The sequence below is a fragment of the Rhinopithecus roxellana genome, chromosome 9 (assembly GCF_007565055.1).
Source record: "Rhinopithecus roxellana isolate Shanxi Qingling chromosome 9, ASM756505v1, whole genome shotgun sequence".
In the NCBI taxonomy this organism is placed as follows: Eukaryota; Metazoa; Chordata; class Mammalia; order Primates; family Cercopithecidae; genus Rhinopithecus; species Rhinopithecus roxellana.
Window position 1 is genome coordinate 54,982,289 of NC_044557.1, and position 23,910 is coordinate 55,006,198.

General features: G+C 37.6%; 1 protein-coding gene across 1 annotated transcript in view; it reads left to right on the forward strand.

Annotated features, from left to right (window-relative positions):
• The window catches only part of LRRC69 (leucine rich repeat containing 69), a 134,364-nt gene that overhangs the window by 21,093 nt on the left and 89,361 nt on the right, over nt 1-23,910 (forward strand). Inside the window, exons 3-4 of the mRNA XM_030937651.1 lie at nt 3,957-4,142; nt 23,476-23,602. Of these exons, the coding sequence (XP_030793511.1) occupies nt 3,957-4,142; nt 23,476-23,602 (313 nt within the window). The remainder of the gene's footprint in view (nt 1-3,956; nt 4,143-23,475; nt 23,603-23,910) is intronic.

Below are 23,910 nucleotides of genomic sequence, written 5' to 3' on the forward strand. Positions count from 1 at the left end.
TACCTATGTTGTATTCTAGGTACATGTGGACAGATAACTTGTCTCTTTAGTTGATAGGTCTTCAGGTCAAGATGAACTGCACTCAAGCTGAACTCAAGGAACTGCCTCAGAGGAGCTTCATCCACCTTCGTACCTAACTTAGATGACAAGATCTTTGGACCTGATGTTCTAAATAGATGAAACTTTGGGGGAAGGGGGTTTTGCAGGAAGACTGTCTCTGTTTTGCACATGGGAGGAATGTAAACAGCTCATGGCTACAGGGTGGATTGTGGTGGGTTTTGAAACATGTCCACAAATTTTTGGTTACTTGCCTTCAAGAGGCAGAGTCTAATTTGTCTTCCTTTGAATATGAGCTCATTTCCGTGACTTGGTTCTAATGAATAAAATGTGGTAGAGGTGATTCTGTATGACTTCTGAAGTAAGGTCATGAAAGTAATACAGCTTCCACTCCACTTTCTCTCTTGGGATGCTTAACCTTCAACCCAAGCCACCATGTTGGGAGGAAGTCCAAGCCACATTGGAGAGGCTGCATGTAGAGGCTGACCACCCTAAGGCCCTAGCCAACAAGAAGTGTCTACCACCAGATGTGGGTTAGTGAACCTTTAGATGGTTTCTACCCCAGACTTTGAGCTGCTATAGCTGTCACTAAGAACTATAGGCAAGCCCTGCCCAGGTTGAGATTTGTCAATAAAGGCCAGGCATGGTGGCTCACGCCTGTAATCCCAGCACTTTGGGAGGCCAAGGCAGGCGGATCACGAGGTCAGGAGATCGAAGCCATCCTGGCTAGAACAGTGAAACCCTATCTCTAGTAAAAATACAAAAAATTAGCTGGGCGTGGTGGTGGGCGCCTGTAGTCCCAGCTACTTGGGAGACTGAGGCAGGAGAATGGCGTGAACCCAGGAGGCAGAGCTTGCAGTGAGCTGAGATCGTACCACTGCACTCCAGCCTGGGTGACAGAGTGAGACTCTGTCTCAAAAAAAAAAAAAAAAAAAAAAAAAAACAGATTTGTCAATAAAATAAATATTTTAGGCCATTAAGATGTGTGGTGGTTTGTTTCCCAGTGATAGATAACTGGAACAGGCAGTATGAATAGGGTTGATTATATATTGAAAGTAAGGGAGAAGAAACACTCAAGAATGTTAACCAGGTTTTCTAGGTTCAGCAGATTAACAGAAAGCAGTGTCAGATTGTATTGGTTTGTTTACCCACTTAAAGCAGTAACAAATTTCCAGAGTTTGGACAGTGTCAGCTGGGATGCTAGCCACCCAATAGTTACTTAAGAGGTAATGGTTGTCATGGATTTTTTTTTTTTTTTTTTTTTAAACAAAGCCTTGTGATCAGTTTGTTTTATAGTAACAGCTTTATTATTCTTAGGAAACAAATAGTATCAAAGTAAAGAAGATGAAGCATAGGTTTGGAAGAGGGAAGGCAAACAGCAGTGATTAAGAAGCTGAAAAATTATTTTATCTGTCATTCTAGCAACTGAAAGTCACTATTAGCACCTCTTGATTTACTGTTATGATATTGATATTCATTATAATCCATTTAAAAATTTAATGATCCTTTTTTAGAATTCTGTCACTTGCTTTTACTCTCTTACTGGAAGAAGTCTTGTCTCTAATAGCATTCTCTCAGTGAGCCTTTCCTGGTCATCCTGTTTAAAATTGTAAACTTCTCATTTCCCACACTCCCTATTTCTCTTTTCTGCTTAGTTTTTTTCCCTTGGCATCAAATCACCATCTAACATAGTAGATTTACTTATCTGATTGTTTTTCTTCCCCTACTAGAATGGATTTTCCTTGAGAACAGAAATTTTTATCTTTTTCATTCACTCTTGCAACAATGTTGACTATGTAGTAGGTGCTCAGTAAATATTTGTTAAATAAATAAATAAAGTGATTTCTGAATGCCAAAGGAAGGATTGATTTCTGTTCAGATCACTTTCAGTGCAGAATGTATTTTATAATGTTTAGGTTTTTGGAAATCCACATCTAAGTGTGTCACATACATGTGTAATCCTAATGCCTCTAAGATGCATCCTATCTGGGTGCTGATGGGGTTGTGATAATAATAAAATGTTACTGGCCACAGCTCCCCTCCCTCTCCTTTTTGTTCCCATTTTAATGTTTTATTTGGAAATTTTTAAACATATGCAAAAATAAGACTAATATAATGAATGCTGATATAGTTTGGATTTGTGTCCCCTCCAAAATCTCATGTTCAATTATAATCCCCAGTGTTGGAGACGGGGCCTGGTGGGAGGTGATTGGATCCTGGGGGTGGAGTTCTCATGAATGGATTAGCATCCCCTCAGTGCTGTTCTGCTTATAGTGAGTGAGTGAGTTATCCTGAGATCTGGTTGTTTAAGTGTTAGCACCTCCTTCCCCTCTGTCTTCCTCTGGCTCTGGCCATCTGAAGTGTTGGCTCCCCCTTTGCCTTCCACCATTATTGTAGGTTTCTTTAGGGCTCCCCAGAAGCTGAGCAGATGCCAGCACCATGCTTCCTGTATAGCCTGCAGAACTGCGAGCCAATTAAACCTCTTTTCTTTATAAATTACCTAGTCTCAGGTATTTCTTTATAGTAGTGCGAGAATGGACTAATACAACCCCCATGTGTCTATTACTCAGCATTAATAATTATCAACATTTTGTCAATCTTGTTTGATCAGTTTCTTCCATCCACTTTTCCCCTAGATTATTTTAAAGAAAACTCAAGATATCATTTTATTTCACTTGAAAATTTCAGTATGCATTTCTGAATGTTAAGCACATTTAAAATAAATACTACCACCATACCATTTTCACACGTAACAGAATTAATTTCTCTCATTTAATAGCCCATGTACAAATTTCCCTGAGATGTTTGTATTCAATTGAAGATTCAAATACAGTCCAGACATTGCATTTAGCTGTTATTTGCCCTAAGTTTCACTTACATCATAACAGTTTTCCCTCCTTTTTATTAATGCCTTTCATTTGTTGGTGAAACCTTGTGACATGGGACCAGGGACCAGTCCTGTAGAATCTTCCATGTTATAGATTTGACTGAGTGTTTCCCTACAATGAACTTAACTTATTCTCTGGTTCTCTTTGTTTGTAAATCGTAGTTAGATCTTGAAGCCATGATTAGTTTGAGATTTAATTTTTGGGCAGGAACATTTCATAGGTGGTGCTGCTGTGTACTTTTTAATTCATTACTTCATGGCTTATAATGTGATTGTCTCAATTTTATTGATGCTAAAGTTGATTAGTGGGTTATTAACCTGATCACTTGATTATAAAGTTCCTCATCAACCTTTCATCTAATACTTTTAGTCTCCAATTATGATTTTTGCATAGCTCCATTATTTTATTAGAATTTGCAAAAACTGTGATTATTCTAAAGTTATTTTTTCTTTCTCATTTATTAGTTTTGATTCTTGTGAAAAAGAACTTTATTAACTATTAAGATATATTTAAGTACAATTTGTACTGGAAGAGCAGAATGAATGCTTATGTTTTTTCCTTTATCACTTTTCAGACTGAGTTGGTGCACTAGTAATTCCCAGTGTGAGTAATGTTTCTTTTTAAAAAATGCCATATGAACTCAGATTTTAATGTATCTCAGTCTACTATAGATTATTTTTTTCTGATCCTTAATATTTTCCATCTTAGACTAGTGGGAGCTCCTAGAAATTCACTTCTGTGTCCTCATTAATCTCTAATGACTTCAACATTGTGGTATAAGCTATTTTAGGCTTACCTGATGCATTTCCTGCCCCAAACCTGGACCAGCTACTTTCCCTTTATATCTTTCACATAGGAAAATAATCTAATGCTTCCCCCCTTCAACATGGTGGATCTCAGAATGTTCTTGCTTCTATGACACACCAATTCTGTAATTAGAGGTTCTAAAGCTGTAATAAAGAACTCTAATCTCTAATGGTTACCTTCTTTGTTTTCTACTTCTTTTCCAAGATCATGACTGAGAGATTGTTAATAAAAGCATTGAGTGGTGGTAAAAACACGAAGATCATTACTTTGAATGGGAAGAAGATGACAAAGATGCCCTCAGCATTAGGAAAACTGCCCGGCCTGAAGACTCTAGTCCTTCAGAATAACCTAATCCCTAAAGTGTGCCCAGAGTTACACACCTTGACGCAGGTGAGGAGCAGTGTTTTGTTGTTGTTTGGTATTGAAGATGAAAAACAGGAAGAGAGAAAAAAGAGGTAAGAGACAGAACAATAACACTTCGATCTGTGGAGACTTCGGTCTCTGTAGACTTAATGTGGAGTGTTGCAGGAGAGGCATCAGAAGGCTTTATCCCTTAGGAATTCCATGTGGTAGGGAGAGGTGTTTCAATTTATTCTTGTGCTCTTTGGCCCACGTCTGGAATCAGGGGACTGGGTCTCTGCCACACTCATCTTTCTAGAGGCTGTCATTTGGAAAGGGGTTGGAAACCTGAATCTGCTCATCTACCTTGGGGGCTCACATCTGGAAGTAGTTTTGAGGATCCAGGAGATGATGTTCACCCTGGGGACTGTCCTGAAGCTTTTGCTTATGGAATGAAGAGACATTTAGGATGTAGGAAAGGAGTTCCTTTTCAATTTCCTAGGGCAGGGTGAAACTTTGAAATGGCGTGTTGGCAGGGAATAGGAAGGAAGGGACATTTATTTCTCTTGAAATAGTCTTTAAAGGAAGGTTAATATTCTAAATAAAAAATATTCTTTTTTAAAGAGCAATAGCTGACATGAATGAATCCCAGATGCTTGTGTTAAACCTTTCTGCCTAACAATGTGAAACTCTAGCTGCCAAAAATCTTGAGGTTGAGAGAAGGCAAGGGATATTAACTTTGTAATTTTCTTTTTGTTCGCTTCTGAACTGTCATCAGCACAGGAAGAACCTATAAGCAGCTAAGGCATTATAACTCATTAATTTTGAGTTTACAGTTCCAAAAAATAAATCTGTATTTTCTTACTTTCACCCTACCTCATTTCCTTTTAGGTTTAAGAAATTGAGTTTGTAATCTGCAGTTGTATCTTTGTAGGAAATAGGGTAACATTTACAAATTCCCCACTTCATTAGTAATTGCAGAAAGTACACTTGTAGTTACAAGACAACAAGGACTTGGAATTTTTTAATAGGAAAGAGGAGTTTCTACGCAAAAGAATTTGGGACTTGACTGAGTCATAAACCTATTCTCTCCCTCTATTTGAATTTATTTCCATTAAAGTAATACCATTGGTTACAGAGAATTAAATATTACAAAAAGTGTCTAACAAGAAGCTATCTTCTATCCTACTTCCCCTCATCCCCAGTCCTGATCTCCATATATAACCACTTTTAACTCATCTATTTTCTTGATTTGTCTATTTTTGGCATAGTTTTTCTTCATCTTCTAGATAGTTATATTAATGTATCTATTGTATATTGGCCCACATCTGGAATCAGGGAATTAGGTCTACAGGTATCTTTTACATGTAATGTTACTACACCTTTATTTCTTCCTTCATCAACTGCAGTCTCTTTTGACTCCCCACTTCCCCACTTCGTAAGATGACAGTGTCAGCCTCTGTAATCCACCTTCAGCTCTCCTTTCCTCTCCTCCCTCACAAACTCTGAAGTTTTTACTTTTATAAGACTTAGAGCTTTTATATTGTATTAAGTTATAACCATAATTAAGTATTTGTTTTGTGTCCTGGGTAACTCTTAACTTCTAAAAATATATATTACTAATAAATAAATATTCACATGGAGTCAATTCATCTATGATTCTATTTTCTTTCTTATATGCAGTTTTTGTTCCCTTAGGGTTTCTAATAACCTTTCCTTTGTTCTTGTGCCTTAGCTTTATGGTGGCCTCATTTTATTTCAAACTCGAGCATATTATTTTTTCTGTCAAATGTACTTTTCCTTGAGAGACTTCCTTCTAAGACCCTCCATCCTCTGCCCCAATCTAAGTTGATTGCTATCTAGGTTTGCTAGATACCGTCAGCCAAAGACGTTCCCTTTGTTGCTCTCTTAAATTGGACCCACTGTTTCCTGTATCCTGTATTTTCCTTTCTTGGCTTGCTCTCTTAGTTTTTCCAGGAGTCTCGAGAAATCATTCTAGTCTGGGTATGTGGTAATTAAATTGTTTGATCCCTTGCATATCTGAAAATGTCTGTATTCTTGTCTCACACTTGGTTAATAGTTGTTTAGTAAAAAGTTACAGATTCCAAAATATATTTCCATAGGAAAAAGCCCCAAGAGTCTGATTATCATTACATTGTCTTCTTGTGGCTCCCTTTATTACTTCCCTTCTTATTCTTCTATTTAGGGGTAACCTAAATGTTGACTTCTGTTTGTTCATGCTCAGTTCCTTCACCAGGGAGCTGGCTCAGCCCAGTGCTTACTTTTAAAGAGGAAATTACACCATTAAGAATTCAACTGATTCGAAACTAGGCTGCTTATAGTCTAGTCTATCTTTAAATTACTTTAAAAGTCAGATTCAGGCCAATGGCATATGTTTAGCTGTTCATGAGTTAGTAATTTTTCTTATATAGGGTCTTGGAGAGATTGTGGAATTTTGGAAAAAAAAACTATTTTCCGTATGTGATGGGAGTTCTAGAAGCATGCTAGATAAAATGTGCTAGAAACCCTTAAAGAGTGGTTGTAGATTATCATACAGTTCAGATGTACAGCTCCATCCCTCTCACAGTTGGTAATAAAGGGCAGATGGCCCGGTGCGGTGGCTCACACCTGTAATCCCAGCAATATGGGAGGCTAAGGTGGGCAGATTGGGCTCAATAGTCTGAAACCGGCCTGGGCAACATAGTGAGACCTCCTCTCTACAAAAAAATAAAAATAAAAAAATTAGTCAGGCACAGTGGCACGTGCCTGTAGTTCCAGAGGATTGCCTGAGCCCAGAATATGGGAGGTTGCAGTGAACTGAGATTGCACCACTGCACTCCAGCCTGGACTGCAAAGTGATTCTGTCTCATTAAAAAGAGGAAAGGCAGATGAAGGTTTCAAAGAAAGAGACAGCTTAGAGAATTGAAAAGAGCCCTAGATGAGAGTTTAGAAGTGCTGGCACAACTTAACTGGTTGAGCAGTTACCAGCTATATACAAGGCACTTAGTTTCTTTGGGCCTCAATTTCTGCGTAAGCATTGAGGACCATCTGTGTCTCAGGCACTCAGAACTGGTGATTCAGCGATGAGCAAAACAGATGGAAATCTCTGCCCTCGTAGAGTTTATATTCTAGTCAGGAGTGATGTAAGAAACAAAGAAGGAAAATAGGACGTGATGAGGCGGTGATTAGTGTTAAGGGGAAAAATAAAGCAGAGAAAAGGGGCAGGGCGTATTGTGTCATTCAGCTGACCTGACTGATGCCACAGAGTGTCTTGTGGGCTTTATAACTTGGTGATGTATATGTCAAAATTCAGTGATTATAATTCTTATTCTAACAGTTTTCTCTAAAATTCCCGTGTACTTTTAAAGTTAATTTGAACTCTTTCTTATGTTCTATAGTCATACCCTTTATCGATAATGTTTAAAGCTACCCATCTACCTATGACTTTTGTTTCATTTTGTTTTATGTCTACTGTGTTTATCTTTTGAAGTAGCCTTTTATCATCATACGAGGCCCAGTTTGCCCCAGTATACTGATTTTTTGGTCACATTTCCCACAGAATGTGAAGTATTAAAATAGTCTTGATTTTTTTTTTAAGTTCCTAAAACAAAAATACTACTTTTAAATTTCTTTACTCGCAAAGTGGTAACAGAATAACATCAACCATTTAGTGGGAGCCAAGCGTAGTATCAGGAGCTTATCATTTTCTACAACTTGCAAGGAAATTATTACCCTCATACTGTTAATAAAGCATATGGTTCAGGAAGAGGTTAAATTACTTGTCAAATGTCACTCAACCAGTAAATATAAAATGAGGTCTTCTTGGAGGTTGCTCTCAGCTCTATTGTTGCTCTCAGCTCTGTGGTGTTATTTATTATTCTATATATTTAGTGTGAAATTTATTAGGGTCTGGCGTTCAATTTATAGTTCTTAAAAACTGAGTTGCCTAAAGATGACTGCTTTGAACACTACATGCATTGTCCCCTCCTCCCATTTGTTTGCATATTTTTTTTCTTTTAAGAGATGGGTCTTGCTCTGTCACCCAGGCTGGAGTGTATTGGTGTGATCACAGCTCACTGCAGCCTCAAACTCCTGTGCTCATGTGATCCTCCTACTTCAGCTTCCCAAGTAGTTGGGGCTACAGGCGTGTGCCACTACCCCTGGCTAATTAAAAAAATTTCTTTTTGTTTGGAGACAGGGTCTCACTTTGTCTCCCAGGCTGGTCTTGAACTCCTGGCTTCAAGCAATCCTCCCACCTCAGCCTCCCAAAGTGCTAGGATTATATGTGTGAGTCACCCTACCTAGCCCATAGTGATTCTTGTATTATGTTTATTATTATTATTATTGTTATGATTTTAGAGACAGAGTCTTGCTCTGTCACCCAGGCTGGAGTGCAGTGGCGTGATCTTGGCTCACTGCAACCTCCACCTCCCAGGTTCAAGCGATTCTCCTTCCTCAGCCTCCCGAGTAGCTGGGATTACAGGCGCCTGCCACCATGCCTGGCTAATTTTTTTGTATTTTTAGTAGAGACGGGGTTTTGCCATGTTGGCCAGGCTGGTCTCGAACTCCTGACCTCAGATGATCTGCCCACCTTGGCCTCCCAAAGTGCTAGGGTTACAGGCGTGAGCCACCGCACCCGGCCCATAGTGATTCTTTTAACAAATATTTATCATTCATTTTCTTGCATCTATGCTGTTCCCCAGGATATAGATGTGCACAAAGTGTGGTCCCTGCCTTTATGTTTGGGGGTTAAATTAAATGTTTTTATATTTAAAGCTCCATGGCTGGCATGTAGAAACTTTAAATACATTTATGATTAGTGTTACCATTATGATATAACTAGCAACAATGATAAAATGAGGGGGTAGGAGTTCTTTAGTAAATAACTTACTTTAGATCCTAGTTCCATTTTTCTTTGCTAATTTAACTAGTGAAGCTGTGGAAAATTTCAATCACTTCTAATGACAATGAAAAAAATGGGTTAATGTCCTATAATTTATGGTGAATGCATTTGGACTGTGGCTCTTGAAGTATGGGGATGTCAACAATTTTCAGAGAAGCACTTTATGAATTTTGAGGGCAAAGATTTTGTCTTGTCCCTATTGCTTTTTACTTACTAACTCATATAATGTCAACATGAGTGAAAAGGAAGTAATTTTCAAAGTCCAGCTTAACCAAACACATGTAGGAGCAAAGGTTCCTCATAGGTAAAACAAATAGCCATCATCGCTAATTGTGTGCAGCATTATTGACATGCATCGTAAAGTCCAATGGCAGTGTGGCAAAGTTCCCCTTAAGCTGCTCACGCGTGCAGCCAACCAGGACAAAGATATGGTCTGCCATAGCTTTTTATTTGGCCATAAACAATTGACAGTAAATAAGACCAACTCTAACCAGATTTGAGTAGTTTATAAACTTACTAATTGTGTCCTTAATCTCTCCTTTTCATACTTTTGCTGTCCTTAATGACCCTTTAACCCAATCAACTTCATTCATTCATACATTAAACAACTAATTATGTGTGCCTGCAGTGGAGTAGGCACTGTACTAGGTGGTAGCAGTACAAAAAGGATCAGAATCATTCATATGTCCCTATTAGGTGTGGACCACGGAAGCCAAAGGATCGGACATCCCTGATAAAGAACAAGTTATGCAGAGGAATAGGAAAGGAATGACCATGAGCAAAGACTTCCCCTACCTCTTCCTTCCTGGGCATTCTGGTCTCACTTTCTAACCCAAGCAGAACAGAGAAGATCCATGTCCCTTATACTCTTTGTCAGCATCAAGCCTTTCTCTTCTCCTGTCCCATCCACTTAAAATCTGTTCTTTCTTCATCAATAAGGTAATGCCTCCTATTTCCTAAGCCTTGCTCTCAAAACAGGGATTCATTATCCTGTTTTGTTGTATCCTTTCCTGGTACAAGGGCACATAGTGAGTACCTTCTCTCCAGGAACCGTTCACATCTCCTTTGCCTGTGCTTTCATGCCGAGGCGTGTATTAGGTCTCCTGAACCCCTGCTGGAAATCCAGTTTCTCTCTCTGCTGGCAAGCATCTAGAAAAGACCCAGGCCTCTTCTTTCCTTCACCAGTGATGTGGAACAACTGATATACTCTGTCTGTAGACCTGCCTTGACTCATCTGAAAAGTGGGCCTCGTCATTCTTAGCTCCTAAAGTTGCCATCACTGTTATCTACCTAATATAGAATGCCTTATCCATATTGGTTCCATAGAAAATTTTAGCCGAACCTTCATTAAAACTTCCAAACACTTAAGATTTTACATTTTAATTGAATGTCATTTTAATTGAATGTTAACATTTTACATTTTAATTGAATTCTAATAATTTGAAACTCGTGTCCTTCCTTCTTATTCTTTCCTTATGAAGCTTTTGATGGGATATTAAAAGGTAATGCCTTGATAATCTTTTTACTGTTAATGCCAGTAGAGAATCCTCCTTATATTTCGTGACACTGAGCTTAACTTTGGGATTTAAGGGGCCAGCAGTAAGAGGTTGTGGGGATCTCCATGAAATATCTAGAAATTAGATAACATGCTGACCCATGGAAACTTCCCCTCAGTTTCTAGTGAAATTATAATTGTTTTGAGAAATATGACTTTGTTAGGAAGTTACTGCAAAATTAAATAGTAGCTTTGAAATTGGTAGTTATTCATATAAATAAATTCCTTCAGGAAGAGCTGGACTCAGAAGCAGTTTGGCAGTTGTATTGAATAGCGGTTTTAAGGATGCCACAGATTTATTTAAAAAAGGTATTGATAAGAATTAGCAGATTGAACCATAAATTGAACTTCTCCCATACCTTGGCCATACACATGCTAATTCAAAAATGTAAAATCCAGTTATTATTCCATCATTAATTTGATTCAATTACTTTTACAAAATAGCTTACAGAGCCTGACACATGTATACTATTTGATTATAGTAAATATGAATATTCACTCTTAAGGAAGTTAAAGATTTGTATTTCACATAGTAGTTCAAACCTATTTATACATCTTATAGGCAAATAATCTAATAGTTTATTCCAAAATGGTATAACCATGATTTAGTTTTGGAAGACAGTCTTCCAGATAAAGATGGACATTTGAGATTTTTTTTTACTACTTAGAAAGGTTTTATCTGGTCAGGTGCAGTGGTTCACGCCTGTAATCCAAGCACTTTGGGAGGCTGAGGTGGTCGGGATCCCCTGAGGTCAGAAGTTCAAGACCAGCCTGGCCAACATGGTGAAACCTCATCTCTACTAAAAGTACAAAATTAGCTGGGTGTGGTGGTACATGCCTGTAATCCCAGCGACTTGGGAGACTGAGGCAGGATAATCACTTGAACCTGGGAGGTGGAGGTTGCAATAAGCCGAGATCTTGCCATTGCACACCAGCCTGGGCATCAAGAGCAAAACTCTGTCTCAAAAAAAGACGGGCCGGGGTGGGGGGGTATCTAAGTCAAAACCAAGTAATTAAAATATATAATAAGTAGCATAGAGTTTTCTAGTGATAATTAATAGCTACAAGCATGGAATAATTAAACATTAAGAGAGGCTGTCTGGTCCAAGTTCTAGGCCGACATATGATATGCACTACATTGAATTGAATATAGGGGTTAGTGAGAATGAGCAGAAGGCTAGACTAAACAAAGCATGCAGCTCATTAGAAGGAAATTAATCAAGCTGGACAAATTAGAACAGATTGAGCTCAAAAGATATTTGATTTTGAAAATAAAAACTGATGTGGATCCACAGTGACTATTCCATAGTTTGAGTCTTTACAGAGATGATCCAAGCAGGCATCATTCAACTAATATTTATTGAGCAACTATTATATTCCAGATATTGTTCTTTGAATGCTAGATGAATCACAGAGAGACCCTGTCATTGGAAAATTTCCAATTTAATAGTAGAGGTAAAATATACATGTGAATCATGGAATCAACATAAATGTCCATCAATGATAGGCTAGATAAAGAAAATGTGGTACATATATACCATGGAATACTATGCAGTCATAAAAAATGAGATTATGGGTTGGGTGCAGTGGCTTGTGTCTGTAATCCCAGCACTTTGGAGGCCAAGACAGGTAGATCACGAGGTCAGGAGTTCAAGACCAGCCTGGCCAAGATGGTGAAACCCCCATCTCTACTGAAAATGCAAAAAATTAACTGGGCACAGTGACAGGTGCCTGTAATCCCAGCTACTCGGGAGGCTGAGGCAGGAGAATCACTTGAACTCAAGGGTGGAGGTTGTAGTGAGCCGAGATCATGCCGCTGCACGCCAGCCTGGGCGAGTAAGACTCTGTCTCAAAAAAAAAAAAAAAAAAAAAAAAATTGAGATTATGTCATTTGCAGGGACATGGATGGAGCTGAAGGCCATTATTTTTAGCAAACTAACACAGGAAGAGAAAACCAAATACCACATGTTGTCACTTTTAAGTGGCAGATAAATGATAAGAACACATGGAAACATAGAGGGGAATAACACACACTGGGGCCTATCAGAGAGTGGAGGCTGGGAGGAGAGAGAGGAGCAGGAAAAATACCTAATGGCTACTAGGTTTGGTACCGGAGTGATGAAATAATCTGTACAGCAAACCCCATGGCACAAGTTTACCTATGCAACAAACCTGGACTTGTATGTACCCCTGAATTTAAAAGTTAAAAAAATAAAAAATATATATACACAAGTCCTTATAATATAGATAATAATAATTGATAATTGATAATAGAAAGTACACTGTGCTATGCAAATACAAAAGGAGGATGCTTTCATGGGGAAGATGGTAAATCTCAAGGGGAAGCATTAAGCATGAAAATATGTTATAATTATTGGAGAACCAAGATATTGTGAGTATTTAATGAAAACAAAATCCTGAAACACATTATTACTGCAGAAACAATAAAGAATTTTTATCCAGCAAAATTAACGTCCTTTTGTGGCCATTTTTCTCATTCCATGAAAGTGTCATTCAGAAGTGGCTGTGACCTGGGACCTCAAAGCCGTGAGCTCTCTGTATGTACTTGTGCTCCAGACCCAGCTCTGCTGCTGCTCTGCATGCACTTGCACCTCAGACAGTGACATCTCTGTGGCCGAAACGCCCATGTGCTGGACCTAACACCAATGGGCATCCCCTTGGCCACAACTTCCCCCGATAGAAGGAAAAGAGATCAGCAGCACTCCAGCACCTTTTACCGCTGAGGACCCCAATATATGCAAATCAATCAATGTGATATAATACATTAACAAAACGAAAGGAAAAAAAAAAAACCCAGATCATTATCACAATAGATACAGAAAAAGCATTTGACAAAGTTCAGCATCCATTCATGATTAAAGGTCTCAACAAAATAGGTATAGAAGGAATTTACCTTAACACAGTATAGGCCATATATGAAACTCCCACAACTAACGTCATAATCAGTGGGGAAAAGCTGCAGGCTTTTCCCTAAGATCTGGTACAAGGAAAGAATACTTACTTCTCTACTTTTCAACATAGTACTGGAAGTCGTAGCCAACAATTAAATAAGGAAAGAAAAAGGGCAACCAAATCAGAAAATAAATAATGTTATCTCTGTTTGCAAATGACATGATTGTGAACATAGAAAACTCTATAAAGACTCAACTGAGTCTAAAGACTCAATGAAACACCTGTTAGAACTAACAAATGAATTCAGTCAAGTTGCAGGTTATAAAATCAACATACAAAAATCAATCATGTTTCTATACACAAGGAATAAAGTATCTGAAAAGGGAATTAAAAAATCAAACCATTTACAATAGCAATAAAAATAATAAAGTACTCATGAATAAGCAACCAAACAGGTCAAAAGATTTAGACAAGAAAAATTATAAGACATCAATAAAGGAAGTTGAAAAAGATACATGTAAATGGAAAGCCATCCCTTCTTCATAGATAGGAAGAATTAATATTTTTTAAATGTCCATATTACTGGAAGTGATCTGCATATTCAATGCAATTCGTATCAAAATCCCAATGGTATTCTTCACAAAAATAGAAAAAAATTCTAAAATACATATGGAACTACAAAAGAACCTGAATAGCCAAAACATTATTGAGCATAGACATGAAAACTAGAGGCATCATACCTCCTGATTTCAAAATATATTACAAAGCCACAGTAATCAAAACAGTATGGCTTAGGCATAAAAAGAGACGCATAGACCAATGGGACAGAATAGAGAGCCCAGAAATAAATCCATATATGTATGATCAACTAATGTTTTAAACATGTGAGAAAAAGGGACCAGGAAGGAACTGTGGTGAACTGGTAGCTCATACATGCATAGTCAATAGGGGATATTGACAATAGGGGACAGTCCATCCAGTCCCCAGCACTGGTGAATTTTTGTCACAGCAGGATTGTATATTTAAAGGTTCTGTGGAAACAAATACTATTTTTTAAAAAAATACTATGTCTATTAGTCATACCGGTTTCTGAGCTAAGAGTTTAGGCTTAATTCAGCAAATGGGATGCATTGCTCTCTACGTACTAAAGTATACAGGAATATTTCTTTAAACTTTTCCAATCTAAATGTTTCTTAAATTTTTGCCCAAACATCTGGGAAGATATACCAGTCTCTTAGTTTCTATCAGATATCTCCCTTTTTGTAATTTGTAAATCAAATCTAAATTCAGTCAAATAGGAGAGGAAAATAGAGTTGCTGTTGGTAACTGTGCCTCATAACTATGGTTAGTGAGTTCTGAGGGTGAAACAAAGCTGACCCTGGAGTTGCTCCTTGGCACTGCCAGCAAGGCTGCTTCAAGTTCCTTGCCCGTGGTTGACCCTGCACATGGAGATCCTGCCGATCCCACTCATATTTATAGGTGTCACTCCTGCAGGTAAGCCTAACATACATGGCTCTTCACCGTGAGCCAGGTAATGAATATATGTGTGTAATTTAATCATGATTTATAATCTATTAAATTTAATATCCCATGCCTAATAAGGAGTGCTTGTGAATTTAGAAATATTTGAAAAAATGAGTTAGAAATTAAGAAAATAAGCAGGTTTAAAATTTGAAAACCAGTAAAGTGTCAATATGTGTGTACGTGTACATGTGTGTGTGTGTATCAGGTGTTTACTGCATTTCTAGCACCAGGTATGGCTAACATTTTGCCCCACAGTATTTTCCTGGGCCTAAAAGATTATCATTTAATAATATCTGCTGTTTGCCTGGCACTTTATTAAACTGTCTCTAATCCTTAAGACTACCCTAAGAAGTAAATGCTAGCATCCCCATTTTTATAAAGAAATAGAGGCTTAGGAATTTGAGTGACTTGTCCAAGATCACATATCCAGTACATTGCATAGCAAACAGACTGTGCTTTGCCTACTGCACAATACAGACTCAAGAGTGTGAACATGATGGGACAAGGATTTTTAAAATAAGAATTCCATGTGTTGTATTCTGTTTCATTTTGTGAGCATGTGTATGTGTGTGAGCATATGTGTCTGTATACATATATATATATTTGTATCATGTGCATATGTGATCATTCTGAGCAATAGTAAATTCTTTTTAAAGATACGCAGTATATTATTGAAGACAGTGCAGGGTAGAAGTTAGGAATATAGACCATAGAATGAACCTATGTCATGTTTCATCACAGCCTGGACTTCAGATCCCTTTTCTGTAAGATCAGGGTTATTGCGAGGTCCACATTAGACAATGTTCAGCTTGGCACAGTGTTTTATATCCTTGGCACATAATTTAAATTTAAATTAAATATTAGCCATTTGTATTGTCATTAATAGATTAATCAGTATGTTTTCTTCTTAAATTTCTTGTCTTCTTCTCTCCTACATACAAAAAAAATCACTATACGTTGAACCTAGATTCTATAATTCAAAGGCATCAATGGACATTGAGATGCTTGCCTCATATCCAAGATGTAAGAGAAAGTGCACATGCCTATTTTAAGGCAGGCCACAGATAGGCTATAACTTTCAGTTATGAAGTTATGAGTGGGTCAATACAATCAAACAAATCAAATAAAATTTAGTAAGAGCATAGACAGTATTTGGAGCAAGTATACAAAGACATAGAAAAGACTATGTACAGGGAGGTTAGAAACTTTTAGGATATACTGGGTAGATAAATTTTAGGTTCATCTTTTGGGCAGCGGTTTAGATATAATCTAATAGGATTGAATTAAGGGAATTTAAGTCATAATACATCCATTCTTTGTATCTTTTGCTATGTAATGCTACAGGCAGGCAGTAATAAGTACTAGGTTGATTGCAATGAGATAGAACTGAAAAAGGTACATCTAAAAGGATTTTTAAAACTAAAATTTGGTGGCAGATTGAATTTAGGTGGAGGGAGGGAAAGATGTTCTAGGTAGCTCCAATGTTTGGCCACCACGGGTTTATGAGAAGTGCAGAAACAGATCTAGTTTTTCTAAGGGGCATAGTCCAGTTTTATACTTGGAATTTAGAGTGATCCGCTGGAGATACCTTAGAAGCCAAAACTAACAAGATCCACTTTTTTTTTTTTTTTTTTTGACAGGGATAAATGTAAATTCCTACATTAGGTTAAGAAATGAATTCAATTGCACAAGTCCAGGATGTGGGATATCTGCTTGACAGTTAGCTTAGGGGTTTTTTATTGGCCACAGACAAAACTAATTATTCACCAACAATTGCTGAAAGAGTACATGCCATGTTAGGCTGCATAATAGAAGTGTTGTCATCCGCCTGAGGGAGACCTGTGGTTCCACCAGCATATATGCTATGAGAGCTGATTTCTTGTCTCACCATAGACTCCATGTTTTCAGAGAGGGTGCTCACAAAAATTAGAGAGTGGTCAGTATGGTCAGGGGTCTGGAAATTATGGCCTAAGGGAAATAGTTAAGCGGAAAATGGAACAAATTAGAGGGAATATGATAGCAATCTTCAAAACTTTGAAAGATTGTCGTGTGAGAGAGAAGGAATGCAAATATTTATTATGATTGCTGTGAGAAGAATTGGGTAGAAATTTCAGAGCACATAAACATTAAAAAATTAGATATAGATAGCTAGATCTTCCTAACAAGATAAAAGTGCTACCCATTACTGGGTGTGCTCATGGGGAAGGTATATAATTGCCCACCTGCATTCTGTATGTTGGTCTAGGTGATTTGTAAAATTTCCTTCTAGGCCAGGTGCGGTGGCTCATGCCTGTATTCCCAGCACTTTGGGAGGCTGAGGCAGGCGGATCACTTGAAGCCAGGAGTTTGAGACCAGCCTGGCCAACATGGCAAAAACCCCATCTCTATTAAAAAAAAAAAAAAAAAAAAAAAAAGCCAGGTTTAGTGGCACATACCTATAATCCCAGCTACTTGGGAAGCTGAGACATGAGAATCGCTTGAACTTAGGAGGCAGAGGTTGCAGCGAGCTGAAGTCATGCCACTGCACTCCAGCCTGGGCGACAGAATGAGACTGTCTCAAAAAAAAAGTTCTTCTAATTGTTAGTTGCTATAATTCTGTGGCTCATGGGTCTGTGAGTAGCAATGGTGTCTTTCAATCTATAGCAATCAGTAGCAGTGGTGTCTTTCCATCTATAACCATACCAATTTCCAAGGGACAGAGAATACCAATAGAACTTCATTCTATATGTAAATTATTGAAGAGATGCAAACTTTAAAGCTTATCAAATAGTTGTCCGTCTTATGACTAAAGCCTTCCTTCAGGAACTACACATAACCATAGAGAATGTTACTAATGAAACACTGCGTATACTCTTTCTGGATATCTGCTATTTCTGCAGCTCTTTGTTAGTAAAACACCATTTGAAACAACTTTGTCAAAGCATTCCAAATATCTTACATCAAATGTCATCTTCTCAGAGTCCTTCTCTAATGACCCTATCTAGTCCTGAGTTACTTTCCATCACATTATTCTGTTTTCTTTTTTTTCATATTTAAGACTACTAACACACTATTTATTTGTTTTTTATTTGTTGTCTGACTCACTTCCCAACATAGAAGCATTGTAGAGAGGGATCTTGTGAGTCCTGTTCACTCTTCCTCTAGCATTCAGAAATAGTACCATAATAGACATATCTTAAATGTAATTGAATTAATGAAACATCTAGATTGGGGCTTGAGGTGTTTCTCAAAGGTAACTCAATCCTTGCTACAGTGCTTCTGGACCTTTCTGTATAATTTAAGTAATCTACACTGAAGCTCTGATGTATTTGCCATGGTGACAGAGTATAAATGCTACTACCTAGTCTTTAAGACATAAATTTAAATTTATGAATTTAAAGGCAATCAGTGAATCTTCCTTTGGTTATCCTGTGCTATGAACACTATTCCCAGTCCCACTCACATGATCTTAGTTTTGACTCTGAAAAACTTTACAATTTGAGGTTTTTATGTGAACCCTCTTCCTCTTCTCCAAGCTACATTCTTGGTTGCAGAGCTCAGAATTTCACATGGTAGCTTTTTCCAGTCAAAGGACCATGTGGTTAATGCATTATCCAGATAAAATGTCTTTTCCTAGGTCATGTATCCATTTTACAATATCTTGGGAGCTAAGTTGGATGAGATAATCAACTGTGGTTGTCGGTCACTCTACTACATTCCCCTAGATTGCCTTTCAAAGTGACCTTTTCCTTTTCCTCAAACCTCCTAATCTCTTCCTCTCAGCAGATGACTTTGTTTCATATTTCTTTGAGAAAACAGATACCATCCTTCAGGAACTCTCTCATCTTTTCACCACAAATTCATCTATTTATCTGATCCTCACTCACCCTTTCTTACCTTCCTTCCTACTACTGTTGATGAAGAGCCCTTACTCTTATCTAAGGCCAGCACCCACCTGTACTTTGTACCTATCTCATCTTCTAAAGGATTTTGATTCTGTGAGTGTCCCCATATTTAAGGCATGAGTTTCTAATCTTTACAGGGTTATTTCCATCAGCATGTAAATAAGCTAATCTATCATTTGTCTTGGACCAGGGGGAAACTCCAACTTCTTTATTTTCTAGTCTCCCTTTATAGCAAAAGTTCTTACAAGAATTGTCTATTAGTCATTGTCTTTGCTTTCTCACATTTTCTGCATAGCCCACTTCAATCAGACTTTCTTCCCCAACACTTCACCCCTATTTTCAAGGTCACTAATCACTTTCCGATTGCTAAATCCAGTGGTTATTTCTATGCTTTAATTTTATTTAGTCTTCCCCTGGGATATGTCCCAAATCTTCCTTCTTAAAATACTTTTTTGTTTCTTTTGCTTTTCCCTTGGATTCTGTTACACTATATATCTTGGAAATCCTGAAACATAGATTTTTGTAATATTGAGGCATTTCTCTCAGAAGAAACCTGTCTGGGAGTGAGGGAATCTGGACAGGGCAGGGAAAGAACCTGAATAAAGAAGTGGTTCCAGGAGAAATGTAGTCTTAGCACAATCCCTTCAGAGCTTTGGGGCATGCCCTGTAGCACAGAGGCAAAGGGGTTGGGCTGTTATGTCCTGGCATCTGTCATGGTCTAGCGGCTGTCTGGGAGGATGGAGCAGAGGCACAACATTCCAAGTAAAGCACTTCCTTGCAGTTAAGGGAAATTCTTCCAGGAAGGTTGCAGGAGAAAGTCCTCACAGGATAAATTCATGGTAGCTGCGAATGGAGCACTGCTCAGCTATGGGATGCGGTGTACCAGTTGCTTTAAGTGGCCTATCTTTCCCTTCTACTTCAGCCACTCCTCAGTCACTTCCTCTGCTGGGCTCACATTCTAATCTCTTACAATCCCACATGATGCCTTTTACTTACTGAAGGCTCACAAATTGATTCTGTGTTCTAGATTACTCCAGAAAACCCTAGAATTACATTTACAACTCCTACCTGACATTGTCATTTAAAGATCTAAAAGGCTTCTTAATTTTAACTTGGATAAAACTAAACTCTTGATTCCTTGTCCCTCCTCCAAACCTGCCTTTGTCCCAGTTTCCCCATCTCAGGTGCTCAAGTTCCAAGGTTAGGTGTTATTCATGATCTTCTATTTATCTTACATCATACAACATTCTGGCTCTTCATCCAAAGTATATCCCAAACCCATCCACCTCTCTCCAGGTCCACCACCCACTACCTAGCTCAAGCCGTTGCCTCTTGCCCACACCACTGCAGTATTGCCTCTGTGTTCTTTGTGTTTCACTTCTTGTTGCCCCTGCAGATTCTGCTGTACAGATGCCAGGATGATCCTGTTAAAACACATGTCAAATTATGCTTAAAACGCTACGGTCATTTCTCACTGAACTTAGAGTAAAATCCCAACCCCTTACCCTGGTTTATGAAACCATATGTAATCTGGCCCAAGTATACCTTTCCAACCTCTTTTTTGGCTGAGTGTTCCTCTACCTACAGTGCTCAGCCACATCAGCTGCATCTCCTGGCCTCCTCAACCACACCAGGAATGTGCCTCTATTGGGGTCTTTATTTTGACCATTTCTTCTTCCTTATTGTCACTCACATCTCAGTCTATATATCAACTTCTAAGACAGGTTCTCCTGATCAACCAATCACTTTCTCCTCACTCTTTAAATTGTCTCTAGAACACTTAATACTGTCTGTTATTTTTGTATTAATTTGTTTAGCCATTTATAGTCATTGGATGGTTACTTTCTTACTGTGTAAGTGCCTTGAGGGCAAAGATGTTACATGTCTTATGCACGCAATGAATATTTTTTAATGAGTGAATAAATGAATGGCGACCCACCTGCTTTAAGATATATATATTCACTTAGAATACATATTCTGTGCAGTTTAGACTGCATATTTAAAACTGTTTGTTTATGGATATATTTCTAAGCATCAAAAAACCCACAAAAAAACAAAAACAAAACTAAAACTGAAACCCACCCTTCTTTACAGTCAAGATTGATTATAATCTGTGATTTCTTTTTGACATACGATGAAATCTAGTTACTATATACCTTCATATATCTGGGCCAGACCCTTATATTCTGTAAAAGACAATGACAAAAATATATCTAATTCATATGTAAGAACTTACCACATAACATGCAAAATGAGCACTGTACAGTATATACCCTCAGAAATACACAGAAAAGCATTGATAGTGTGGGAAATTACAAGCTGTTTCTTGTTTACTTTAAAAATATATGTTACCATCCCTTTTTTTAGGTGATAATTCACCATGAGTCTCACACTTCTGCACATTCTGTAAACAGAGGCACTGACTGGCTTTGTTTTGGACCAGTTTTTCCAGTATAATTACATAGCAGACAGCCTTGGAGATTAGAAATAGCATCTCCCTCTCGACCGAAGGGCATAGTTACTGCCCATTATAAAAGATTTAGGGTCCCTAAACTCATTGTTCCTGTTCAGTAACACAGCCTACTTCACATCTAGGTATCTCTTTGTGTTCTTTGCATTTTCAGTGCAAAAATAGTAATATTCTGGACACTGCTATTGCTCTAAGTAATAAACGGTGCCTTTTATCTTTCCCAGGGGTCTCATGTTTTCTACCAGCATTCACGAAACTGTGGCAGGTTCACTTGTTAGCTTGTAAACTGGGTAAAACCTTGGACCTTTCACAATACCTGACACATTCTTGCATATCTCGCCAGTCCTCATGGAGATTTTCTTGGGCTCTCAGTACTACTAGACTGCTGTGCATGTTTCACTGAATTTAGGCAAAAGAATGAAATCTACCTCGTTTTGGGAGAGACTTCAAATAGTCACTTTCATAGGCAAATAATGGATCCCCAAAGATGACCACAACTAATCCCCCGATCCTCTGAATGTGTTAGGTTATATGACAAAGGGGAATTAAGGGTGCAGCTAGAAGTAAGGTGGATAGTCAGCTAACCTGGAGAATGGGAGGTTACCCTAGATTATCCAGGTGGACCCAGTGTAATTATGAGGGTTTTTAAATGTGGAAGAGTCAGCATTAGTGTGATGTGATTTGAAAAAGACTTAACCAGGCACTACTGACCTTACAGGTGAAAGTGGGGCATATAAGCCAGGGAATGGAGGCCGACTCTAAAAGTTAGGAAAGGCAAGCAAACAGATCATCCCCTGGAGTTTCTAGAAATGAACACCAGCTTGATTTTAGTCAGTGAGACTGTTTCTGATTTCTGATCTCCAGAAATATAAGATAAATTTGTGTTGTTCTAAGCCACAAAATTTGTGGTAATTTTTTATAGCAGTTGTGGGAAACCAATATAGTTGCAGACTCTGGATAAAATGGCTACATGAATGTATTTTAACTTCACATTTACAATAGAGGAAGACCTCCAACATGGTAGTAGATGTATTATACTATTATAAATTAGGATAAAGGTAATTCTCAGACAAAAGCACATATGCAAGTGAAACCTTTACCATGAATTCATAGGATGAGAAATTTCATTTTAATATCAATGTATATTTCTTTGTATTAATTTAAATCATTGTCTTATATCCATAACAAGTACTAGGTGACATTTAAATATAAATGGCTTAAATTTTCTTCTTAATTTTTTTGGTTTTATGTAAATTCATTAGTTTGTTAAAACTTCCAAGATTCCTTTTATTTGGCCTTACTATTAAAATTCTAAAGTATGCAATTGGTAATTAAACCTGAATAGTAAATTATGTTTGGGAGTAAAATAAAAGACTCTTTATATTTTGGAAAGTACAATTAGATTTTACAAAGAATATTACTATATTTTTGGGAACAATCCTGTATCACTGATTTATTGGATTACAACATCAAGGAGGAACTTTTTAACTCCCCTTATGTGGAGTTCTTCCTGGGCCTGACCAATCTGTTCTCTGTAGGACAGATAACTGTAGGGTAGATCTTGTCTACCCTCATTATACCATTTCAATAGTTTCTTTTCTAAATTTTGTGATCATACAGAGTGACATCAAAGTTAAAGGCCCTCCTGAGGCTGTATACATGTAATAGAGTGGTCTTATTGGCCTACATGAGATAGCTCCTTTGGGAATAGTATGTCAGGAGGACCTCAGATCTTTGGCTCTGTTTCTGTTTTCAGTAACTTAGTTCCTTTGCTGAGTGTTTAATAGTTTGATTCTATAGGTCACAAGGTTCGGATACTCTTAAGTTGCTCAAATGATTTATAAATGGATCATCCGTTGTGGTTTTACATATCCTTGGGATGGTTTGTAATATAATTTTAATGAACTTAACTGCTCTAATTAAAAATTAAATTGTGTTTTAATTAACAAAGTGAGCATGAAGCTCAAATGAACTTTATTTATAAAGATAATTTTAGGTATAAGTGAAATAATTGTTTAAAATATTTTGAAATTTTCTTAGGTTACATAGATATGAGCAAGGGGGCTTAAATTATTTCTTTTTTTCATTTGAAGTTGGATAATATATGAGTCTATTAAACCTCTATATGTTTGCAGTTGACAACACTAAATCTGGGAAACAACCTTTTAGAAGAAGTTCCGGAAGAGATGAAATATCTTACATCTCTGAAGAATCTCCATTTATCTGGAAATAGGATCTGCAGATTTGCACCTGGAGCCTGTGGTAATTTAGTCAACAAGGAGCAACATTATAGCATCAAATTTAATCTCTCATATTTAATAATATGAGACTGAAAAGAAAAAGAATTTTGCATGTTTAGTGTTTTTTTTTGTGGGAGGTATTTACATACTGTTGAAATATAGGAGGAGACAGCAATTTTTTTTTAAAGTATTGTATCATAAGTTTATTTACATGTAGACCTAAGAAAATAAGTAAGCATCAGTGTTAATGAATTTTCCTCTTTGTAGAATCAGTATAAAGTCAGATCGTGAATCTGGGGACTCTTTTCCCGAGCCAGAGATAATTCTATT